Here is an 18449-nt window from a genome sequence, read left to right as displayed (position 1 = left end):
ATGTATTTCTGCAGGGTTTTATATTATGATTTATCTTATATACACAGAGCACTACTTAATCAACAGGCAGCACTCATGGAAAAAAATAATTAATCATGTAAAGTGCTCTGAGGAGTTGAAATTTGTTAAGGCAGTGTGACAAGTGCAATTGATGTGAGATAACCTCCGAGACAAAGAATAATAAAGATTCCTTTGCACTGCTCAATAAAATTCAAAAATACTGTGGGCGCTGGAAATCTAAAACAAAAGCACAAAATACTCAAGACATGTAGCAAGGGACTCAGCCCCGAACTGTTGTATTTCCCTCCATGGATGCAGACTGGCCTGCTGAGTTCTTCCAGCATTTCGTGTCTGTTGCCCAAGATTTCCAGCATCTGCAGAATACCTTGAGAGGGAGAGGGGGTGAGAGTGAGTGAGTGACTGAGATGCAACCTGACCTGCTGAGTGTTTCCAGAATGTTCTGTTTTTGTAGTGTAAGCTGCAGTATTGTACCACAGCCTCTTTTGGTGTTGTCTGCCTTCAGTTTAAGTGCAGTCTCGGCCAGTTAGAGATGGCATCTAGAGTTACCGGCTCCCAGCATCAGGAGCTGTTAACATCATGGCAGGAAGGTGCATGACGTGATAAGTCACCTGAAAGTGCATGACTCTGCACTGAAAGTGAAGCAATTCCAGGAAATTAAGTGAACACAACAGGCAACATTGCTGTCAGCAAAATAAACATTTTTTGAAGGCTTGAATGTGTAGATGTATTGTACAGCTCATATTTCATATTAAAGAAATCTCATTTCTGAGCCAAACAGAAGAGCTGATTATTTTCAAAGCAAAAGGTCACAGTCCAGAGAGACTGAGAGGTCACAAGAAACAGGAATTATCTGACAAAGACTGATCATCAGAGGCCACTTTCAAGGAGGAAAGGAGATCAGTAATTTTCATTTGGCAGAAGCATGTAAGCAGAGGCATATTCCTTCGGAAATCTGAGATACTGTTTGGAAACCGGTTAATGGCATATGTATTTACCAGTGCCAGAAACTCCGTGGAAGTGGACTAAATAGCAGGTTTCACTTGCACTTTTCCTTGCATTGTCCCTCCCCACTGATCTCCCTCCTGGTACTTATCCTTACAAGTGCTACACCAGACCCCACACCTCCTTCCTCACTACCATTCAGGGCCCCAAACAGTCCTTCCAGGAGAGGCAACACTTCACCTGTGAGCCTTTTGGGGTCATATACTGTGTCTGCGATTCCCGGATTGGCCTCCTATATATCGGTAAGATTCGATGTAGGTTGGGAGACCGGTTCACCGAGCACTTACGCTCTGTCTGTCAGAAAAAATGGGATCTCCTGGTGGCCACCCATTTTAATTCCAGTTCCCATTCACGTTCTGATATGCCTGTCCATGACCTCCTCCACTGTCGTGATGAGGCCACACTTGGGTTGGAGGAAGCCTCCGTCTGGGTAGCCTCCAACCGGATGGCATGAACATCGATTCCCTGAACTTCTGGTATGCCCCACCTTCACCAATCCCTATCTGCTTCTCCCCCTCTCACCTTATCTTTTTTCCCACCCATCGCCTCCCTCTGGTGTTCCTACCCCTTTTCTTTCTTCCATGGCCTTCTGTCCTCTTCTATCAGAGTCCCCCTTCTCCAGCCCTGTATCTCTTTCACCAATCAACTTCCCAGCTCTTTACTTCACCCTCCACTTCAGGTTTCACCTATCACCTTGTTTTTCTCTCTCCCCTTCCCCCCTTTTTAAATCTACTCCTCAGCGTTTTTTCTGCAGTCCTGCTGAAGGGTCACAACCCAAAATGTCGACTGTACTCTTTTTCCATAGATGCTGAGGTGTTCCAGCATTTTGTGTGTGTCACTTAAAGGAAAAGATCTTTTGCATTCTTTCTTTCTCCCGGTTAAGGGGGCATATTTCATGCACATACCATCTTTCATGCAATGATTAATGAAAATAATTATCTCTGATACACCAACAGACAGAAAACAAATATTAACTACTTTGTAATATTTTTAGTTTATATTGATTTATTTGCACTTCTGGTATGATATACAGTTGAATGGAATTTGTGGCTATATTTTCATTCTTGCAGACTCCCAGTATTAAAGGTCAAAGGTCAGATCTATTTCAGCGCATACTGAAATCATAATCATACAACATGGAAAAAAGCACCTTGACCCAAATCAGCCATGCCAACTGTGCTGTCAGTAAGCCAGTATTATCTTAGACATCCCACCTCTCCCGGAGGTTCCGGGAGTCTCCCGCATGTTGATAATGGCTCCCTGACGCCCGGACATTATATACAATATCCCGGAAATCGATATTTTTGAGAGGGAGAGCAAGCATCCTGATTGGTCTCTCTTTGTGCTAAGAGTGGTCCCCAACCACCAGGCCGCGAGGAAACAACATGATTTGGCGATATGAAACGATATGAGCCAGTTGCACCTTTCCTCATTCCCTGTCATGCACTGTTGAATTTTAACGCACGCGAGGTCATCAGTGACCCAAGACGTGCAAAGGAATGGGTCCATGGCCCAATTATGAATGTTCCCGGTGAATCATCCATGTCAGCGCGAGAAGAAGATTAACTCCTCGAGCTTGCAAATGACGGTGGGCTGAAAAGTATGTTTGACAAACATCTCTGCCGGCATTCTGGATCAAAGTCAAGGCTGAATATCCTGAGATAGCCACGAAAGCAGCGAAAACATTGCTTCCATTTCCAACATATTTCTGTGAAGTGGAGTTTTCTGCAATGAAAACTAAATTGCGGAATAGACTGGACATAAGGACCCCCTTTCGAGTATCGCTGTCTCCCATCATCCCTCGATAGGACCATGTTGTTGCAGGAAAACAAGCCCAGGGCTCCCACTGATTCAGCGATATTGGTGTGTTGCAATGATTTTATATGTTCATACGAGGAAAATACGCGCTGTGTGTTTAATATCCAAACGTTACTTAAAATGTTATGATGCTATTGACATATAAGTGACTTATAATTCAGTGGTGCCCAACCTCCAGGCCGCGAAGAATACAGCAGTGGCCGGAACACACCCAGCACATCTTTAAGAAAAAAGCCGAAATAAACAAGCTGCCTGCTGACACATAAATGTCAGCCCAGATCAGAGGCGATTGCGGATTGCATCGCCTCTGATCTGGGCCGACATTTACGTGCCGGGCGGCACCTAATCAATTAGGTTGTTTATTTCGGCTTTTTTCTTAAAGATGTGCTGGGTGCGTTCTGGCTACAGCTGTAGCGCTGCATTCCTCGCGGCCTGGAGGTTTGGGGCCACTGTTATAATTGACTTACCACTACATTCATGCGAGGAAAATATGCGCTGTGTGTTTAATATTAAATTCGTTAGATAAACCCCTTTAGAAACGAAATTGAGTGTATTAGCCACTTACAAGTGACTTATAGTTGACTTATCACCTATATTCCGGTCGCATTTAACACCCACCCCACCCCTCCCCAGATCGGCCGGTCCGCAAGAATATTGTCAATATTAAACCGGTCCACGGTGCAAAAAAGGTTGGGAACCCCTGATTTAAACTAGCTGGCTAGCTGCTAAGGAGCTACGCTATTGATGTCCTACGTGATGAGGCCAAACTCCCAGTAGACTTGCTTAAAGTTGTAATAGAATAAACATAATAATATAATATAAGTACATATTTTAATGTCACATTTGCTGCATATACCCAACTTGGTTTACAGATTAGACAAAATCACTAAACAAAGTATTACATACACCCTTAGAGGTTGACTTGGGTGGGGGGGGTGCTACCTCCCTGAAATGAGTTTTTGTAGGGTGGGATGTCTACTATCTACCTATAGACCACTAAAACCTTTCCTGTCAGTGTACTTATCTAGATGGCTTTTTAATGTTGCCAATGTGTCTTTATCAGCTCATTCCAAAATACACACCAATCTTTGTGTGAGAGGCTGTCCCTGATGTCTCTCTTAAATCTATTGACTCTGAACTTAAATCTATGCCCTACTGTTTAACAGACTTTGCTTGGGGAAAAGACGTTGTGCTGTCATCTTGTCTATGTTCCTTATGATCAAATATGCCTTTATCAGATGACTCTTCAATCTTCTAGATTCCAAGGAATAATGTCTTGTCTCTGCAAACTTCCCTTGAAATTGGGGCCCCTAAGTTCAGGCCACATCTTGGTAACTCTTTTCTGCATTTTTTTCTAGGTTAATATAATAACATCTTTCCTGTAACTGGGCCACTGACACCATACACAATATTTCAAGTGCAATCTCATCAATGCCTTGTATAACTACAATGTAACTTCTGAACTCCTATATTTAATGCCCCAACTGATAAATGCCAGTGTGCTAGCTGCTACCTTTGCCGTCCCATCTGAGATGCCACTTTCAGTGAACTATGCTCTTAGATTCCTAGGCTCCTCTGCTCCATTATACTCCCACGGACCCGCCCATTCATTGTATAAATTCTTCTCTGGTTGGATATCCCAAAATGCTATACCTCACATTTACAGTGCTTATAAAAAGTATTCATCCACCCCTCAGAAGTTTTCATGTTTTATTGTTTTACAACATTGAATCACAGTAGATTTAATTTTGCTTTTTTTGACACTGATCAACAGGAAAAAAAAACTTAAATGTCAAAGTGAAAGCAAATGTCTACAAAGTGATCTAAATTAATTACAAATATAAAGCACAAAATAATTGATTGCATAAGTATTCACCCCCTTCAAGTCAGTATTTAGTAGATGCACCTTTGGAAACAATTACAGCCCTGAGACTCTGTGAATAGGTTTCTAACAGCTTTGTACATCTGGACACTGCAATTTTTCCTTATTCTTCTTTACAAAACTGCTCCAGCTCTGTCAGATTACGTAGGGATTGTGAGTGAACAGCCCTTTTCAAGTCCAGTCACAAATTCCCAGTTGGATTGAGGACTGGACTCTGACTTGGCCACTCTAGAACATTAACTTTTGTTGTTTTTAAGCTATTCCTGTGTAGCTTTGGTTTTATTCTTGGGGTTATTGTCTTGCTGGAAAACAAATCTTCTCCTAAGTCGCAGTTCTCTTGCAGATTGCATCAGGATTTCGCTGCATTCATTTTACCCTCTACCTTCACAAGCCTTCCAGGGCCTGTTGCAGTGTAGCATCCCCATTACATGATGCAGCGAGCACATGCTTCACGGTAGGGATGGTGTGTTTTTGATGATGTGTGGTATGTGACTTATGCCAAACATAGCGTTTAATCGGATGGCCTAAAAGTTCAATTTTGGTTTCATCAGACCATAGAACCTTCTTCCAGCTGACTTCAGAGTCTCCCACATGCCTTCTGGCAAACTCTAGCCAAGATTTCATGTGAGTTTTTTTCAACAGTGGCTTTCTCTTTGCCACTCTGCCGTAAAGCTGTGACTGGTGAAACAATCAGGCATCTGTTGTATGTGCTGTCTCTCCCATCTCCACCTCTGAAGTTTGTAACTCCTCCAGAGTTATCATAGGTCTCTTGGTGGCCTCTCTCACTAGTCCTCTTCTTGCACAGTCACTCAGTTTTGGAGGACAGCCTGTTCTGAACAGATTTACATCTGTGCCATATTATGTCCATTTCTTGATAATTGACTTACTCCAAGGGATATGAGGTGATTTGGAAGTTTTCTTATACCTATCTTCTGACTTGTGTTTTTCAATAACCTTTTTGCGGAGTTGCTTGGAGTGTTATTTTGCCTTCATGGTGTGGTTTTTGCCAGGATACTGACTCACCTGCTGTTGGACCTTCCAGATACAGATGCATTTTTACTACAATTAATTGAAACACCTTGACTGCACACAGGTTTCCAAAAACAGATCTCCACATAACTAATTATGTGACTTCTAAAGCCATTTGGTGACACTAGTGATAATTTGGTGTGCTGTATTAAAGGGGTGAATACTTACGCAATCAATTATTTTGTGTTTTATATTTGTTATTAATTTAGATCCCTTTGTAGAGATTTGTTTTCACATTGACAAGAAAGAGTTTTTTTTCTGTTGAGCCATGTCAAAAAAGCCAAATTAAATCCACTGTGATTCAATGTTATAAAACAATAAAGCATGAAAACTTCTGGGAGGGTGGGGGGTGGGGGTGAATACTTTTTATAGGCACTTTAGTTTGATTGAAAGCCATTTGCCAATTCTCAGCCCACATACCTAGCTGGTCAAGCTTTCCATGTTATATTTTATGACCTTACACACAATCTGCAATGCTACACACTTATTTTAGTAACATCCATAGACCTACTAACTATGCTTTGTACATTCATGTCCAATTCATTTATATAAATGGCAAACTATAAAGGTCCCAGCACACTGATAGACACAGCCCTCTAGCCTAATAAGCAACCCTCAACCATCACCCTTTGCTTTCTACCAATGAAGCAATTATAAATCCAATCTGCTACCTCCTCCTGGATCCCATGTGATCTAACCTTCCAGATTATCCTACCACGAGGGATCTTGTCAAAGCCTTGCTAATATCTATAAAGATGTCATCCACTGCCCTAATCTCATCAACCCCCTTGATTACTTCTTTGAAGAACTCCAGGAACTTTGTCACACACAAGTTCCCACACACATAGCTGTGCTAACTACCCCAGACTGGACCCTGCCACTCCAAATACTGGTAAATCCTGGCCTTCCGAACCCCCTCTAGCAGTTTACTGATCACTGACTGGAGACTCACCGGACTCTAGTTTCCTGACTTGCTTTTGCTACCTTTTTTACACAGTGGTACCACTTTAGTCACTCTCCTGCAGTCCAGAATCTCACCTGTGACTAGAGATGAAGCAAAACTCTCTGAAAAGTCCTCAGTGATTTCTTCTCTAACTTCCCACAGAGTCCAAGAGTGCATTAGATCAGGCCCTTGCGTTTAATCCACCTTAATACACATTAAGGCCACTAATTTGGCCCATTTCCTTAGCTTCCGTAATTTTCTCTAGAGTAAAAATTGAAGTGAAATATTACTCAATTCCTTTGGGTCCACACATAGACAACCATGTTGATCTGAAATACATTCTTACACTTCTCATTGCTACCATCAAGGAGGAGGTACAGGAGCCTGAAGACACACAATCGACATTTCAGGAACAGCTTCTTCCCTCTGCCATCAGATTTCTGAATGGACAATGAAGCCATGAACACTGCCTCACTATTTTTTCCTCTCTTTTTGCACTACTTACTTTCTGTAATTTATAGATTTTAAAAAAATTATTGTGCAATGTACTGTTGCTGCCAAACATCAAATTTCATGACATAGGCCAGTGATGTTAAACCTGATTCTGATTCTTGAGGTCATCTTGGAGTCACTAGATCCCAAATGTTTATGTGCAGTAACTGCCTGCCTCATTTATAATCAGAGCCTTGATAGCGCTCATCTGCCAGGTTTCCTCAACTTGACAGTCTTGCCCTTCACCCTAACAGGAACATACAGTCCCTGAGCTCTTGGTATAACATTTTTAAAGACCTCCCATTTGGTAGGCGCTCCTTTCCCTGCAAATGATATAACCTAATTAACCACCTAATGGCTCCAAAATTTGCTCTGCCTGAGTTTGAAACATTAACCTTGAATTGGTTGTATCATTCTCTGTAATTATTTTAAAACTAGTAGAATTATGGTCACTGGAGCCAAACTGCTGGGCCCATTTCCCAGGATGGCCGGTGCTGCATTTTCTCTAGTCGTTCTCTCTATATATTGGAATGGGATATATTCATGGAACAGAATAGTTTAGTGGCTTACCACACAGTCCTTCCACCTCTGTAGAATTTATACAGTGAGAGTGCAGATGGGTTCTTTTATTGCCTTAATTATTTGGAAGTTTCTTATGGTTTTTGAACCTAATTACCCAAAAGTGAGGAAATTTGATAGAAAGTATATTTCTTATTTTGCATTTTACTTAGAATTGTATCATTAACAAGATAATTTTCTTTTTTTTTAAAAAATCCTTTAGGAAGGAAAGCAAGCATCTTTAGCATCAGATTTCTCCATAACTCAGTTTAAACACCTTGGGAGGTTGCTAATGGTTCATGGACGCAACAGCTACAAGAGGTCTGCTGCCCTGAGCCAGTTTGTGATCCACAGGAGTTTGTGCATCAGCACCATGCAGGTAACTAAACTCCTACCTTCTTAAAGAGGAATATTTAATTTAATATAGCTCAGGAAATAGTAAGAGCCGACAGGATTGCACCAGCTAGTTGATGGTGGAAACACCCAGCAGATGGAGCGCAATCTGCAGTATGAGGTGTACATCTCTGTATTTTGAGTATGAATCTTTTTTTTTCAAAATAAAGGCAGGAGTGTGATTATTTTAAAAAAATCTGTCACTGATTTTTTTTTTAAAAAAAGGTTGAAAGCTCCGGCCCAGTTTTTGATCTTCACTTCTATCCATTCTCAGATGTTGCAGTGCTTAAGATCTCCTAAAGATGGAAGCTTGTTCTGTAACTTCTCCAGTTAGAATGAGTGGCTATTTAGCTAAAGTGTTGATGTGTTTCTCTCTCCATGGATGCTGCCTGACCTGCTGAGTGTTTCCACCATTTTATTAATTCTTATTTCAGACTTACAGCAGGTGCAGGTTTTCACTTTTCATTCATGAATTATTAGACGTGCTACATCTTATAATTTAAGTTGGAGAAGAGAAATATTTTTACTTGTTCCTTCTCCATATGTTAATGTATATGAAAACTAATAGTGTGCTGTTAAACAGTTAAGGGAGTTCTGGATCTTGGCCATTGATGAAATAGACTTACATGCTCTTTTAAATACTATCACTGTTGACCTTCTCTCCTAATGCTCAGTCAATAGGAAGGTAAGCTAGCCAAGAATATAAAGGAGGATAGTAAAAGCTTCTTTAGGTATGTGAAGAGGAAAAAATTCGTTAAAACCAAAGTTGGGCCCTTGAAGACAGAAACGGGTGAAATTATTATGGGGAACAAAGAAATGGCAGACGAGTTGAACAGGTACTTTGGATCTGTCTTCACTAGGGAAGACACAAACAATCTCCCAGATGTAATAGTGGCCAGAGGACCTAGGGTAATGGAGGAACTGAAGGAAATTCACGTTAGGCAGAAAATGATGTTGGGTAGCCTAATGGGACTGAAGGCTGATAAATCTCCAGGGCCTGATGGTCTGCATCCCAGGGTACTTGAGGAGGTGGCTCTAGAAATCGTGGACGCATTGGTAATCATTTTCCAATGTTCTATAGATTCAGGATCAGTTCCTGCGGATTGGAGGGTAGCTAATGTTATCCCACTTTTTAAGAAAGGAGGGAGAGAGAAAGCAGGGAATTATAGACCAGTTAGCCTGACATCAGTGGTGGGGAAGATGCAGGAGTCAATTATAAAAGATGAAATAGCGGCACATTTGGATAGCAGTAACAGGATCGGTCCAAGTCAGCATGGATTTACGAAGGGGAAATCATGCTTGACTAATCTTCTGGAATTTTTTGAGGATGTAACTAGGAAAATGGACAAGGGAGAGCCAGTGGATGTAGTGTACCTGGACTTTCAGAAAGCCTTTGGTAAGGTCCCACATGGGAGGTCAGTGGGCAAAATTAGAGCACATGGTATTGGGGGTAGGGTACTGACATGCATAGAAAATTGGTTGGCAGACAGGAAACAAAGAGTCGGGATTAACAGATCCCTTTCAGAATGACAGGCAGTGACTAGTGGGGTACCGCAAGGCTTGGTGCTGGGACCGCAGCTATTTACAATATACATTAATGATTTAGATGAAGGGATTAAAAGTAACATTAGCAAATTCGCAGATAACACAAAGCTGAGTGGCAGTGTGAAATGTGAGGAGGATGTTGTGAGAATGCAGGGTGACTTGGATGGGTTGGGTGAGTGGGCAGATGCAGTTTAATGTGGATAAATGTGATGTTATCCACTTTGGTGGGAAGAACAGGAAGGCAGATTACTATCTGAATGGTGTCAAGTTAGGAAAAGGGGAAGTACAACAAGATCTAGGTGTCCTTGTTCATCAGTCACTGAAAGCAAGCATGCAGGTACAGCAGGCAGTGAAGAAAGCTAATGGCATGCTGGCCTTCATAACAAGGGGAGTTGAGTATAGGAGCAAAGAGGTCCTTCTGCAGCTGTACAGGGCCCTGGTGAGACCACACCTGGAGTATTGTGTGCAGTTTTGGTCTCCAAATTTGAGGAAGGACATTCTTGCTATTGAGGGAGTGCAGCATAGGTTCACGAGGTTAATTCCTGATATGGCAGGACTGTCATATGTTGAAAGATTGGAGCGACTGGGCTTGTATACACTGGAATTTAGAAGGATGAGAGGGGATCTTATTGAAACATATAAGATTATTAAGGGATTGGACACGCTAGAGGCAGGAAACATGTTCCCGATGTTGGGGGAGTCCAGAACCAGAGGACACAGTTTAAGAATAAGGGGTAGGCCATTTAGAACGAAGTTGAGGAAAAACTTTTTCACACAGAGAGTTGTGGATCTGTGGAATGCTCTGCCTCAGAGGGCAGTGGAGGCCAATTCTCTGGATGCTTTCAAGAAAGAGTTAGATAGAGCTCTTAAAGATAGCGGAATCAAGGGATATGGGGAGAAGCCAGGAACGGAGTACTGATTGTGGATGATCAGCCATGATCACAGTGAATGGTGGTGCTGGCTCGAAGGGCCGAATGGCCTACTCCTGCACCTATTGTCTATTGAGCAAAGACACTTTTTGTTTCTCCTTTCATTATTTTGACTTCAACTGTTTGGTGGTACTAGAATTTGCATTATTTGATTTTATTTGCATGCTTCTTGGGACAATTATTTGGAAGTTAGAACCAGCTATGTTAAGATCACATTTGTGATATAATTGTATCAACAACTCACTAATCTTTTCTGCAATAGTTTGTTTCAAATGCCGCAATAAATCACTGTGCCTGTTAAAACAATTCTATCTGCTGTCTTTCCACAGGCTGTTTTCTCTTCGGTGTTCTATTTTGCATCAATTCCTCTGTACCAAGGTTTCCTGGTTATAGGGTAAGATTTTGCATGTTCGTTATGTAAAATTCAGTGCAACTGCTATTATAATAAGACTTTCCAGAAGTTAGGAGGAAATAAGTGTTTTCTGTAAACATATTTGTTAGTATTAATATTGTATTGGGATGGGGCATTGTGATCTCGGTTAATATACATTTTATATTGGCTGGGAAACTCCTATTTTTTTTTCCAAATAATTTGTACATAGCATGCTAGACTGTAATTATTTTTACATTTATTGTTGGAATAAATCTGTACGTGATCATATCAGCTGTATTGCTTTTATTAAATTTTTATATCAGTAGCAGATATGAATAGGAAGGGCAATTGCATAGGTAAATTATCTTTTTGATAATAAATCTACTTTGAACTTTAGAACTTTAAATGTCACACAAAACAGTGAAGTCATTTTATTGGCATATTAACAGCAAAACAGTTATCAAAGAAATAACAGAATCAATGCAGGACCTTTATAGATATCTTTGGTGTGTTATGGGCATGGCTGAGATACTGTGCATGTACTCTGACTCTCTTTGTAGCAAAAGTTATCATCGGGGGATGACAATAAGGAGGAGGTGTCAGAAGCCATGATGATGCACAATGTAAATGAATCATGAGGTCCAGATGATATACATCCCAGGATACTAAGGAAATTAATGATAAAATGAGATAGAAAGCAAAGTAAGAACAAGCATTCAAAATTATCTGTGCGGTTAATAAGAGAGCATGGTAAATAGTGATTCAGTCAGGAAGGAGGTGAGCAAGAATGTTTTCAATGCTTGGCATTAGAGCTGTTGTGTGTGACGTACATCAATTGGGAATGGAGCTCAGTTTCAGAGTGGCAATTGTTATGACAGTTGAAAATTAAGCAACCAGTGGGGAAGCTAGTAATATCATTCAGCATGGTGTGGAGAGGATTGTGGAATGACACATGCTTGACAGGTAGAAAGTGATTAATGTGAATGTTTGTTGGAAAACATGGGAAGAGCTGGCATGCAATAGATAAGTTACACTTATAAAAGGGTTCTTGTGCAAAAATCTTTTGAAGGTGTTGTACAGGATAACACCATGCTTAATGGAAGATGTAGGATCATGGACTCAATCGAGTCATACAAAATACACAAGTCGTGTATTAACTTTATTTAAAACAGGAGTACAATGCAGCGAGTCCAATTCTGCACAGCAAAGAAAATATTCTGGCTGGGGGACTTGGATATCCATTGTCAAAAGAAACTGTTTAAGAAGATAGACAATAGGTGCAGAAGTAGACCATTCGGCTCTTCGAGCCTGCACCGCCATACTGATATCATGGTTGATCATCTACTATCATTACCCGATTCCTGCCTTGTCCCCATAACCCTTGATTCCCCTATCCATAAGATACCTATCTAGCTCCTTCTTGAAAGCATCCAGAGAATTGGCCTCCACTGCCTTCTGAGGCAGCGCGTTCCACACCTCCACAACTCTCTGGGAGAAGAAGTTCCTCCTCAACTCTGTCCTAAATGACCTACCCCTTATTCTTAAACCATGCCCTCTGGTACTGGACTCTCCCAGCATCTGGAACATATTTCCTGCCTCTATCTTGTCCAATCCCTTAATAATCTTATATGTCTCAATCAGATCCCCCCTCAATCTCCTTAATTCCAGCGTGTACAAGCCCAGTCTCTCTAACCTCTCTGCGTAAGACAGTCCAGACATCCCAGGAATTAACCTAGTGAACCTACGCTGCACCTCCTCCACAGCCAGGATGTCCTTCCTTAACCCTGGAGACCAAAACTGCACACAATACTCCAGGTGTGGTCTCACCAGGGCCCTGTACAAATGTTAAGATGGCTCTCTGCTATCTTAATGACAAATAATTATTGATGATAAATTCTGCCCTTGGTGTCGATACCTACTGAAATGTTAAGCAATACATGAGGAAGCATGTGAAATATCTGACAAGAGTGTAGACTGACTTGTTGGGATGGTTCCAGGTTAAAGGAAATACTGTTAATGTGGATAGGCTGAGAAACTCCTTGTGACAGAAAGGTCCAAGGACATGTATGATAGAGATGTGTAAAATCATGCTTATTTAGAAAAATAAAATATTTTCAATAGCAAATGGATTAATAAAGGGAACAAATCCACAGTAAATGGCAAAAGACAACGGTGACTTAAAGGGAGCTATTTTGGCAGCATGATAAGGCTTTGGAATATACTGCTCCATAGTTTGGTTGGTTTGTGCTGTACCTGCCTTTTAATATGATATGTGAAACATTGCTGGGTTCAATCTGACTCGGGCCCACTCTCTCATTTCTTTTTGTGTTATGTTGATGATTGCATTGGTATGTCTTCCTGTACTCTTACCAAATCCAAAAAAATCATTATCTCTGTTGCCATTTTCTACCCTGATTTCACTTTCACACAGTCCACATCTCAAAGTTCAAATTTCAAAGTAAATTTATTATCAAAGTATGTATATGTCAGATTCATTTTCTTTCAGGCATTCACAGTAGAACAAAGATAGACAATAGAGGCAATGAAAAACTAGTCTCAAGGATGGACAAAACAACTAATCTGCAAAAGAAGACAAACTATGCAAGAGCAAAAAAAAAAGAGATAATAAATAATACTGTGAACATGAGATGTAGAGTCCTTGAAAGTGAGTCCATAGGTTGTAGAATCAGTGCATTGTTGAGGTGAGTGAAGTTATCCACGCTGATTCAGGAGCCTGGTGGTTGAAGTACTTTCCCCTTCCCTTTCTTAATGTTTCTTCCTCCATCTTGGTCAGCTGTAAACATCTGTTGTAAGTCCACTGACTGCCACAGCTATTTCATGCAGGCCTCCTATCAAACTAATTCCTGTGAACGACTCCATTCCATTTTCTCAGTTTTCTGATAAAGAGGTGGCTTTTGTTTTCCTTAACTATAACATTTCCTCTACCATAGTTCTTAGGAAGTGGGAGACTTGACCCTAAACACCAACTCTCTCTCCCCACTGATGTTGCTTGACTGCTGTGTTCATCCAGCATACTCTGTTTTTACTTTGGGTTTCCGGTATCTTTGTTTTTTGATTGCTTCAATTACTGCCACAACTTCATGATCAGTGAATCTCTAGAAATTTTCTACTGAACACCATCAACACAAACACCAGAAAGCAGAAAGTTTAATAACAAGACTAACCACAGAGAGACAATAAATATAGGTTTTTCGTTATCAATATTATTTAATGTCACACAATTAATTTTTAAAAATAATTGTGATCTCAGTTGTATCAAAGAAGAAAAGTGTTGATATCTGTCTCTTCCTTAGGTATTCCACAATTTATACCATGTTCCCAGTGTTCTCTCTCGTTCTGGACAAAGATGTCAAATCAGAAGTTGCAATGCTTTATCCAGAGCTCTATAAAGATCTTACTAAGGTGCATTTAATACATTATAATTTTTTCAATTTCATTTTAGAACTTTGTAAAATCTAGTTAAACTCATCTATACTTGAATCTATTAATCAAAATAGATTATTTTCAAAATACAATATGTGTAATGTTTTTTTTAAAAAAAAAATTGAAAATTGCATTCATCATTTTTAATGTGGTGTATTTAAAAAAAAAACTCTCATTTAGACACCGGTCAACCTCAGGTGATGCCAGAATGCTGAAGGGTATTTTACATGTATTTGGGTTCATAACAAAAGAACAATAGGAGTTTTCATTGTGCATTTCATTATTGCCAGACAAACACACAAGTAGGAATGGTGGTTAATGCTGGAGTTGCAGTCCTTTTAATGAGACATTGCCCACCACAGTAAAGATCGTCTGTGATGGGGATTGGCCTACTCCCCATTATTTGCTTCTGGCTTTTGTAAAAAGGTCAAATGCAATAATGACTAGATACTGAGCAAAGTTTCCTATCCCCAGTGGTGTGTGCAAGTCCCATAGGAATGGAACTCTCTCAATGGAACGTTTCTATTTTTAATCAACCACCCTCTGACTTCTCACAATAAGATGCCAAATTTATTAAGAGATGACAATTACTAAAACCATAATTTAGATCCATTATTAGAACTTTATCTGTTCCAAGGTCTATTGCAACTCTTTCTCCAATAACGCAGGATGAAAGTAAAATTTTTCAAAAATGTGCATTACTGTATGGTTATGATTTGATGTACCTAGATTCAGTTACTAAATAGGGTGGAAAGTCATTTCAATTTCAAGTAAATTTGACATTTGTGAGCATTTTTTCATATCACAGATGCTTCAGTTCTTCTGATATTCAGCAAAAGCAATGGCTTTATAGTACTTATTAATAAGAAGAGACTGTTTAGAGACTAGGCAGAAGTATGAGAGTTATAACATATTACTCGACATAATTGAAGAGAGAACGTTTATAAAGATAGGGGACAATTTGATGTGAGCTGGATACATTCTTGGTGAAATTCTATTTTCTCCAGTCATAAGGTCATAAGACCATAAGACATAGGAGCAGATTTGGCCATTCAGCCCATTGAGTCTACCCCACCATTTCATCATAGCTGATCCTGGATCCCACTCAACCTCATACATCTGCCTTCTTACCATATCCTTTGATGCCCTGACCAATCGGGAAACTATGAACTTATGTCTTAAATATACCCACGGACTTGGCTTCCACTGCAGTCTGTGGCAGAGCATTCCACAGACTCACTACTCTCTGGCTAAAAAAAGTCCTCCTTACCTCTGTTCCAAAAGGTCATCCCTCAATTTTGAGGCCATGCCATCTAGTTCTGGATACCCTCACCATAGGAAACATCCTCTCCATATCCATCCTATCTAGTCCTTTCACATTCGGTAGGTTCCAACAATATCCCCTGCATTCTTCTAAATTTCAGTGAGTACAGACCCAAAGCTGTCAAACGCTGCTCATATATTAACCCCCTTCATTCCTGGAATCATCCTCGTGAACTTCCTCCAACTCTCCAATGACAACACACCCTTTCTGAGATATGAACCCTTAAAAATGTTGACAATACTCTATTAACAAAGAATGCAAGACAGTGGCTATACTTCATTAGGAGTTTGAAGAGGTTTGGCATGTCAAAAAATACACTCAAAAATTTCTATAGTTGTACTATGGAGAGCATTCTGACAGGTTGCATCACTGTCTGGTATGGGGGGTGGCGGTGGGGGGGGAGCTACTGCACAGGACCGAAAGAAGCTGCAGAGGGTTGTAAATCTAGTCAGTTCCATCTTGGGTAATCGCCTACAAAGTACCCAGGACATCTTCAGGGAGCAGTGTCTCAGAAAAGCAGTGTCCATTATTAAGGACTTCCAGCACCCAAGACATGCCCTTTTCTCACTGTTACCATCAGGTAGGAAGTACAGAAGCCTGAAGGCACACACTCAGTAATTCAAGAACAGCTTCTTCCCTTCTGCCAGCCAATTCCTAAATGGACATTGAACCCTTGGACATTACCTCACTTTTTTTTTTACATACAGCATTTCTGTTTTTTTGCACGATTTTTAGTCTAGTCAATATATGTATACTGTAATTGATTTACTTATTTATTATTTTTTTCTTCTAGATTACGTATTGCATTGAACTGCTGCTAAGTTAACAAATTTCACGTCACAGGCCGGTGATAATAAACCTGATTCTGATTCCGAATGCTGACTGACTAGTGTCGTATAAAGCCTCACCATTAACTCCTTGCTCTTATATTCTATTTCCTTTGAAATAAATGGGAACATTGCATTTGCCGCCTTTATCACAGTCAGGTCTGCATATTGGTAGTGAAGGGCAGGAGAAGTCATTCTAGTCCCTTAATTGGCAGAATTTCACATGCATCATAAGACAGTGGAAAATTTGACTCAAACATATCCAATCTCTAATTTCTTTCTGCTCTCTAAATAGACCAGGAAAGGTATCCTCAAAATAGAATAACAAACTCATTCTGTTAGCCAGAATGAAAATTAGAAATTGTAATCTAAGTGATACAAGTGAGAGGCATAGTTTAGATTAGAACATTTGTTCTGTTAGATCAGTGGTCCCCAACCTCAGGGCCGCGGACCAATACATTGCCGGGAAGGGTACAGCGGTGGCCGGGACGCACCCAGCACATCTTTAAGAAAGAAGCAGAAATGAACAAGCTAATTAATTAGGTGCTGCCCGGCACGTAAATGTCAGCCCAGATCAGAGGCGACACAATCGGCAATTTACGTGCCAGGCAGCACCTAATTAATTCTGCTGATCATTCTTTCCCTCTGACCTCTAGAGATTATAGAGTCCCAACATTGCCCAGGTTGAGAGCAACTCATTTTATGGTTTCTACCTAGGAGCTTCTTTGGCTTGAGTCTTGTCTTTCATGCTCCAGTATATCTACACCTGGAACCATCAGGAGAGTTTCCTTTGCAAATATTCTGGTCAGCCAAGGGGTCCAATAGTTGTGGGAATCATGGCAGCATAGTAGTTCGTGCACTTGCTTTAAGCACCAACAATCGCTGATTGGGCGTCAGTTCCCAACCAAAGTACCCAGCGGAAACTCCCCCAGTCACTTTCTCCCTATGACTGTGAGGGCTTCCTTTGGACACTCTGGTTTCCTCCCACATTCCAAATACATACAAGTTATGGTTAACAAGTTTTAGGCATGCTACGTTTCACCCCAGAAGCATGGCAACACTTATGGACTGCCGCCATTACAATCCTCAAACTGTGTTAGATTAGATTAGATTAGATTATGAGGACACGCAGTCCTCTTTTATTGTCATTTAGTAATGCATGCATTAAGAAATTATACAATATTCCTCCGGTGTGATATCACAGAAACACAGGACAGACCAAGACTGAAAAACTAACAAAAACCACGTAATTATAACATATAATTACAACAGTGCAACAATACAATAACTTGATGAAGAACAGACCATGAGCACAGTAAGAAAGTTCAAAGTCTCGCGAAAGTCCCACATCTCACGCAGACGGGAGAAGGAAGAAAACTTTCCATGCCATGCCTGATCACAGTCCGACTCTGAGTCGTCCGAAAACTTTGAGCCTCCAATCAGCCCTCCCACACCAAGTACCGAGCACCATCTCTGCTGAACGCTTCGACCTCAGCCTCGGTCGCCAGCAGCAGGCAAAGCCAGGGATTTTGGGGCCTTCCCTCTGGAGATTCTCGATCGCACAGTAGCAGCAGCAGCGAACCGGGCATTGCAGAAGTTTTCTCCAGATGTTCCTCTGTGCTTCTCACGTCTGTCTCCATCAAATCAGAATTGTGCACGGTCCCCTACTTACAAATACGATATCATTTCACCGGAGAGCTGCGCAAGCAGCGTCGCACCGCCATCTTCTCCTCCCACCATCTTTGCCGCATTCATTTTACCCTCTACCTTCACAAGCCTTCCGAGCCTGCTGCAGTGAAGTATCCCCACAGTATGATTGCATCGCGGCGTCATCTTCTCCTCCCACCCGCTGATGCCAAAACACCGTAT

General features: G+C 40.9%; 1 protein-coding gene across 4 annotated transcripts in view; it reads left to right on the top strand.

The window, feature by feature from the left end:
* The window catches only part of LOC134342850 (probable phospholipid-transporting ATPase IIA), a 174575-nt gene that overhangs the window by 132580 nt on the left and 23546 nt on the right, over nt 1–18449 (top strand). For all 4 annotated transcript variants that reach the window (XR_010017124.1, XR_010017123.1, XM_063041479.1 and 1 more), the window contains 3 exons: nt 7969–8124; nt 10942–11006; nt 14300–14408. Coding sequence is in view for 2 of the 4 variants with exons in the window: in XM_063041479.1 (XP_062897549.1) it covers nt 7969–8124; nt 10942–11006; nt 14300–14408 (330 nt within the window). In the remaining 2 variants the exon portion in view is untranslated. The remainder of the gene's footprint in view (nt 1–7968; nt 8125–10941; nt 11007–14299; nt 14409–18449) is intronic.

This window comes from Mobula hypostoma, chromosome 2, assembly GCF_963921235.1.
Source record: "Mobula hypostoma chromosome 2, sMobHyp1.1, whole genome shotgun sequence".
NCBI classification, from domain to species: Eukaryota; Metazoa; Chordata; class Chondrichthyes; order Myliobatiformes; family Myliobatidae; genus Mobula; species Mobula hypostoma.
The sequence above is the reverse complement of the archived record's forward strand: the minus strand, read 5'-3'. Positions and strand labels throughout refer to the sequence as shown.